This window comes from Triticum dicoccoides, chromosome 4A, assembly GCF_002162155.2.
Source record: "Triticum dicoccoides isolate Atlit2015 ecotype Zavitan chromosome 4A, WEW_v2.0, whole genome shotgun sequence".
Classification (NCBI taxonomy): domain Eukaryota; kingdom Viridiplantae; phylum Streptophyta; class Magnoliopsida; order Poales; family Poaceae; genus Triticum; species Triticum dicoccoides.
In genome coordinates, this window is record NC_041386.1 from 11,889,595 (window position 1) to 11,897,208 (window position 7,614).

The 7,614-nt window shown below is 42.3% G+C and overlaps 1 protein-coding gene across 1 annotated transcript; it reads left to right on the forward strand.

The window, feature by feature from the left end:
* Positions 1–5,215: 5,215 nt before the first annotated feature.
* LOC119284597 lies at positions 5,216–6,152 on the forward strand. Its single transcript, XM_037563731.1, has one exon. It carries the CDS (start codon positions 5,280–5,282, stop codon positions 5,829–5,831), a length of 552 nt encoding a protein of 183 aa, XP_037419628.1. The 5' UTR covers positions 5,216–5,279; the 3' UTR covers positions 5,832–6,152.
* The last annotated feature ends 1,462 nt before the right edge of the window (positions 6,153–7,614 follow it).

The window sequence follows — 7,614 nt, forward strand, 5'->3', positions numbered from 1 at the left end:
TCTATCATGAGAGCCACTTATGGATTGCCTACCAAAGATGGCAATACCTAGATCTATTCTTGCTTGTTATGCCTAGCTAGGGGGGTTAAACGATAGCGCTTGTTGGGAGGCAACCCAAATTTATTTTTATTCCTTACTTTTTGCTCCTGTTTAGTAATAAATAAATTATCTAGCCTCTGTTTTGTTTGTGTTTTTTTGTGTTTAATTAGTGTTTGTGCCAAGTAGAACCGTTGGGAAGACTTGGGGAAAGTCTTGTTGAACTTGCTGTAAAAAACAGAAATTTTAGCGCTCACGAGAACTGCTGTAATTTTTATTTGGAAAGTGATATTTAGTTAATTATTTTTTAAGATGATTAATAGATAAATTCCTCACGTTCAGCAATTTATTTTAGAATTTTTGGGGTTCCAGGTCTTGCGCTAGCTACAGATTAATACAGACTGTTCTGTTTTTAGCAGATTCTGTTTTCCGTGTGTTGTTTGCTTATTTTGATGAATCTATGGCTAGTAAAATAGTATATAATCCATAGAGAAGTTGGAATACAGTAGGTTTAACACCCATATAAATAAAGAATGAGTTTATTACAGTACCTTGAAGTGGTCTTTTGTTTTCTTTCGCTAACGGAGCTCACGAGTTTTCTACTTTAAGTTTTGTGTTGTGAAGTTTCCAAGTTTTGGGTAAAGATTTAATGGATTATGGAACAAGGAGTGGCAAGAGCCTAATCTTGGGGATACCCATGGCACCCCCAAGATAATCTAAGGACACCTAAAAGCCAAAGCTTGGGGATGCCCCGGAAGGCATCCCCTCTTTCGCCTACTTCTATCGATACCTTTACTTGGAGCTATATTTTTATTCACCACATGATATGTGTTTTGCTTGGAGCGTCTTTTATGATTTGAGTCTTTTCTTATTAGTTTACCATAGTCGTCCTTGCTGTATACATCTTCTGAGAGAGCCATACATGATTTGGAATTTGATAGAATACTCTATGTACTTCACTTATATCTTTTGAGCTTTATAGTTTTGCTCTAGTGCTTCACTTATATCTTTTAGAGCACAGTGGTGGATTTGTTTTATAGAAACTATTTATCTCTCATGCTTCACTTAGATTATTTTGAGAGTCTTAATAGCATGATAATTTGATTAAAATCCTAATATGCTTGGTATGCAAGATTAATAATAAAACTTTCGTATGAGTGTGTTGAATACTAAGAAGAAATTGATACTTGATAATTGTTTTGAGATATGAGGATGGTGATATTAGAGTCATGCTAGTTGAGTATTTGTGAATTTGAGAAATGATTGTGTTAAAGTTTGTGATTCCCGTAGCATGCACGTATGGTGAACCATTATGTGATGAAGTCGGAGCATGATTTATTTATTGATTATCTTCCTTATGAGTGGCGGTCGGGGACGAGCGATGGTCTTTTCCTACCAATCTATCCCACTAGGAGCATGCGTGTAATACTTTGCTTTGATAACTTCTAGATTTTTGCAATAAGTATATGAGTTCTTTATGACTAATGTTGAGTCCATGGATTATACGCACTTTCCTTCCTTCCACCATTGCTAGCCTCTCTAATACCGCGCACTTTTCGCCGGTATCATACACCCACCAAATACCTTCCTCAAAACAGCCACCATACCTACCTATCATGGCATTTCCATAGCCATTCCGAGCGTTCCGTTCATTATGACACGCTCCATCATTGTCATATTGCTAGCATGATCATGTAGTTGACATCATATTTGTGGCAAAGCCACCGTTCATAATTCTTTCATACATGTCATTCTTGATTCATTGCACATCCCGGTACACCGCCGGAGGCATTCATATAGAGTCATATTTTGTTCTAAGAATCGAGTTGTAATTCATGAGTTGTAAGTAAATAAAAGTGTGATGATCATCATTATTAGAGTAGTGTCCCAGTGAGGAAAGGATGATGGAGACTATGATTCCCCCACAAGTCGGGATGAGACTCCGGACGAAAAAAATATATAAAAAAAGAGGCCAAAAAAAGAAAAGAGAAAGCCCAAAAAAATATGAGAGAAAAAGAGAGAAGGGACAATGTTACTATCCTTTTACCACACTTGTGCTTCAAAGTAGCACCATGATCTTCATGATAGAGAGTCTCTCATTATGTCACTTTCATATACTAGTGAAAAAATTTCATTATAGAACTTGGCTTGTATATTCCAATGATAGACTTTCTCAAAATGCCCTAGGTCTTCGTGAGCAAGCGAGTTGGATGCACACTTAGTTTCTTTTGAGCTTTCATATACTTATAGCTCTAGTGCATCCGTTGCATGGCAATCCCTACTCACTCACATTGATATCTATTGATGGGCATCTTCATAGCCCGTTGATACGCTTAGTTGATGTAAAGACTATCTTCTCCCTTTTTGTCTTCTCCACAACCACAATTCTATTCCACCTATAGTGCTATATCGATGGCTCATGCTCATGTATTGCGTGAAGATCGAAAAAGTTTTGAAAATATCAAAAGTTTGAAACAATTGCTTGGCTTGTCATCGGGGTTGTGAATGATTTAAATACTTTGTGTGGTGAAGATAGAGCGTAGCCAGACTATATGATTTTGTAGGGATAGCTTTCTTTGGCCATGATATTTTGAGAAGACATAATTGCTTTGTTAGTATGCTTGAAGTATTATTATTTTTATATCAATATGAACTTTTGTCTTGAATTTTTCGAATCTGAATATTCATACCACAATTAAAAAGATTTACATTGAAATTATGCCAAGTAGCACTCCGCATCAAAAAATCTGTTTTTATCATTTACCTACTCGAGGACGAGCAGGAATTAAGCTTGGGGATGTTTGATACGTCTCCAACGTATCTATAATTTTTGATTGCTTCATGCTATATTATCTACTGTTTTAGGCATTATTGGGCTTTATTATCCACTTTTATATTATTTTTGGGACTAACCTATTAACCGGAGGTCCAGCCCATAATTGCTATTTTTTGCCTGTTTTAGGGTTTCGAAGAAAAGGAATATCAAACGGAGTCCAAACGGAATGAAACCTTCAGAAACGTGATTTTCTCATCAAATAAGATCTAGGAGAGTTGGACCCTCCGTCAAGAAAGCCACGAGGTGGTCATGAGGGTAGGGGGCCCCCTAGAGCGCGCCCCCTGCCTCGTGGGCCCCTCGAAGCTCCACCAACGTACTTCTTCCTCCTATATATATCCACGTACCCCCAAACGATCGGGGACGGAGCCAAAAACCTAATTCCACCGCCGCAACTTTCTGTATCCATGAGATCCCATCTTGGGGCCTGTTCCGGAGCTCCGCCGGAGGGGGCATCGATCATGGAGAGCTTCTACATCATCATCCAAGCCCCTCCGATGAAGTGTGAGTAGTTTACTTCAGACCTACGGGTCCATAGCTAGTAGCTAGATGACTTCTTCTCCCTTTTTGAATCTCAATACAATGTTATCCCCCTCTCTCATGGAGATCTATTCGATGTAATCTTCTCTTTGCGGTGTGTTTGTTAAGACCGATGAATTGTGGGTTTATGATCAAGTCTATCTATGAATAATATTTGAATCTTCTCTGAATTCTTTTATGTATGATTGGTTATCTTTGCAAGTCTCTTCAAATTATCAGTTTGGTTTGGCGTACTAGATTGGTTGTTCTTGCCATAGAAGAAGTGCTTAGCTTTGGGTTCGATCTTGCGGTGTCCTTTCCTAGTGACAGAAGGGGCAGCAACACACGCATTGTATCATTGCCATCGAGGATAACAAGATGAGGTTTTTATCATATTGCATGAAACTATCCCTCTACTTCATGTCATCTTGCTTAAGGCGTTACTCTATTTTTTAACTTAATACTCTAGATGCATGTTGGATAGCGGTCGATGAGTGGAGTAATAGTAGTAGATGCATAATCGTTTCGTTCTACTTGTCTCGGATGTGATGCCTACATACATGATCATACCTAGATATTCTCATAACTATACTCAATTCTGTCAATTGCTCAACAGTAATTTGTTCACCCACCGTAGAATACTTATGCTCTTGAGAGAAGCCACTAGTGAAACCTATGGCCCCCGGGTCTCTTTCTCATCATATCAATCTCCATCACTTTATTATTGCTTTGTTTTTACTTTGCCTTTTACTTTTCACTTTGCATCTCTATACCAAAAATACCAAAAAAATATTATTTATCATCTCTATCAGATCTCACTTTCGTAAGTGACCGTGAAGGTATTGACAACCCCTAAGCGCGTTGGTTGCGTTGAGCTATTGTTTTGTGTAGGTACGAGGGACTCGCGCATAGCCTCCTACTGGATTGATACCTTGGTTCTCAAAAACCGAGGGAAATACTTACACTACTTTGCTGCATCATCCCTTTCTCTTCGGGGAAATCCAACGCAGTGCTCAAGAGATAGCACCTCACGGTTCCCGGATGTCCCTGCCTCCTGCCCGCGCGCCATCCTCATCAGATCCGACGAGATTCCTCGCCGCCATCGCTCTCCATGCCGCACGAGTCACCGCCGTTGTAAAAAGCCAGGCAGTTACAAAACTCTATTTTTTGAAACAAAGGCTCAGTTGCAGAAACACATGGACACATGGGGTGCTCTCGTCCATCAGATCAACAAAGGATCTGACGGACACGGAGCCGCGGACATGCCTGCGCGGTTGGCGGGCTGAAGGTAAGCTTTTCCCTTGATCTTTGGTGCAGAAGTGATATTAATGGTATGGGAAAAAAGCCTTAACTCGCGGAACAACGCTGCAAACCGCCCTCGTGCACACAAATAACTCTTTTTGAAATGGTAATATGTGTTTCATTTATATCATAGAGATTACAGTTTTACTAAAGCACATCTAGATGTGTAATAAGTATTGTACATCCAATTCATATAAATTATAAAAATTATAGTATTGCTAAAGCACATCTAATTGTGCCATGGTATCATTGATCTTACGTAAAGATTCATATGAGTATTTTTTTAATCTTTATACGTACTTGATTGAGTCATTTAGATGTGTAATAACTAGAGACACATCTAGATATGCTTAAACAGACTCTAAAAGATTATAATACAAACCACGTGCATACCGATTTGGAAACGGCAAAACGCTAGCCTGTGAACACAGATGACTCTGGTAACGAAGGCTAACAGAGGCTACGTGCACGATTCCAGTCGGTCCACGTATCACGCCCCAGTGCACACAAATGACTACCGAAAACCGAGCGAACCCAACAGCACTTCCCTCCACCACCACCACGAGACATAGATAACGCGCCAGCGACCATGCCGCCTCCGCCGTCCGCCCTCACCGCCTCCGCCGCGGCGTCCTCCTTCCTCCGCTCGCTGCCTCCTCCGAACCTCCCCGCCCACGCCACCCTCCGACCAAACCCATCCCTCAGACGCTCAGCAGGCCACTCCCGCGTGGTCGCGCGGGCCTCTGCGTCCGGCGCCGCCGGCGCCGAGGCCGAGACGGTGTTCTTCGACGGCGGCGCGCACTACGGCGACCTGGCGGCGAACCTCGTCCTCGGCCTGACCCTGCTGTGGTTGCCGCTGACCCTCGCCTCCGTGTCCCGCGCGCTCCTCCTCCGGTACCGCTTCACCTCCCGCCGCGTGACCGTCATCTCCGGGCTCTCCGGCGACGACCGCACGGACTTCCCCTACTCGTCGGTGAGGGAGGTGGTGGTCGTGCCGCGGTTCATCGGCGAGTGGGGCGACATCGTCATCACGCTCAAGGACGGCACCAAGGTCGACCTCCGGAGCGTGCCCAGGTTCCGCGAGGTCGCCGACTACTGCCGCAAAATGGCCGCCGCCGAGGGCGGGCTCGTGGCCCGGTGAGGGCGGCGAGCAAGGCATCTGCTGTGTTCAGCCGTGGAGAGATTTTCCTTTTTCTTGCTCGGTTGTTTGTCTGTTGTAACTTGTAAGTCGTGATGTGAAGACTGGAACTTCTGACGGAAGCTCGATCAGGAATACGAGCTGGTGTTCTTCATCTTGCTACTGTATTTTTAGATCATCCTTGCTACTGTGGTTACTACAGCTGCGAGTACCATTTTCTGCTGATATTTAAGACTCTTGTTTTGAGTAGGTTTGCTGAGCATTGTGAAGACTGGAAATTCTGAAGAAAGCTCGATCAGTAATATGAGCTGGTGTTCATCTTGCTACTGTGGTTTTCAGATCATTCTTGCTACTGTAATTACTACAACTTCAAGTATCATTTTCTGGAGATATTTAGGACTCTTGTTTGCAGTAGGAAGTACGAGTAAAAAACTGCTGCAGGTCTCGTATATCTCGTTTTTGCTACCAGGACGTCGCTGCGATTTGAAGATCTTGCCGAATGACAACAGGCGTGCATTGCCCTTCGTTCCCTGTTTCAGTCTCCGGAGTCATGTTGGTAGGCCTTTTGTGATCTACAGGCGTTAGCCCTGGGCCTGTTGATGTCGTCTGTAATATGTGCGATACTTGATTAGATGCTCCTAGTGCGGTTTTGGATGACAACAGGTTTTCGCCCCATGATCTGATGTTCCTGATGATAGGCACAGATAGTGGGTTTCCTGGTGTTGCTCTGAACTCGCTTTTCCTCTTTCCCTAGTCCTGCTAGTTTCAGTTCCTGAGACATTGTATTTCCGTTATGAAAGTAACGGAAAGGGGGGAAGCCGGTTCGAAAAAAGTAGGATTGGTGACCATCTCATGATGATCATTTGGAGGTGCCTGCATTCTTTCTATGAGAGAAAGAGGTGCCTGCGTTCAGAATGTTTTTGAAACCCCTGAGTTCAGAATTTCAGATACACGGGAAAGTGCCGTGGGCTATGGGAATGTCATCATCCATTGAGATTTATATAAATGGGCCGGGCCATAAAACTGTGATCACAGAGAGAAATGGACTTCTGTTTTCTTGTTGAGCACCCGTCTCGTCTGTGTGTGCACTTCTTCCTTTTATGTCTCAAAAAAAAAACTTCTTCCTTTTTTTTCAAATGCAGACTTAGGTTTACCTATCTCAACAAACAATCAACAACTCAAAAAAAACTGTAAATAAGATACTCGTCTAAAACGTTTTTACAATCCATGACAGTGTAAAAAAAACGTCTTATATTAAGTTACAAAAATAGTATCGACGAGCAGCAAATCAACTTTACTTCGCTTCGTTAAAACGAAGCGATCAATATTACCCTCGAAATACTCCCTCATTTCTAAATATAAGTATTTTTAGTGATTTCAATACAAACTACACATGGATATATATAGACATATTATAGAGTATAGTCTCGCTCATTTGCTTCATATATATTCTCTTATTGGAATCTCTAAACAGACTTATATTTAGAAACGAGACGAGTATATAACTAGCCATGCTTTGACATGTGCTCTACGTCAGAGATGTAAACCAATCAATCTGAGTACCAAGTTGAGGGGGCCGCCGCCAGCTGCAAGTTGCAACTTGCAAGCAAGAGTTTCTTCTGCCGTTGAAACAGTTTGTGTTTTGTTTGGTCAACTTTGGTGTTGGTGCTGCACCTGACTGGCGACTTTAGGTTATCATCAATGCCGCTGTCACGTTTGCAGGCACACGACGACAAAGTCTGAGCTGACCAGAACTGTTAGACATTGATATATTTTTTTCTTATTA

What these genes read in the sequence shown, in the direction of transcription:
- LOC119284597 (XM_037563731.1), top strand. Translation starts at nt 5,280, where the DNA reads ATGCCGCCTCCGCCGTCCGCCCTCACCGCCTCCGCCGCGGCGTCCTCC.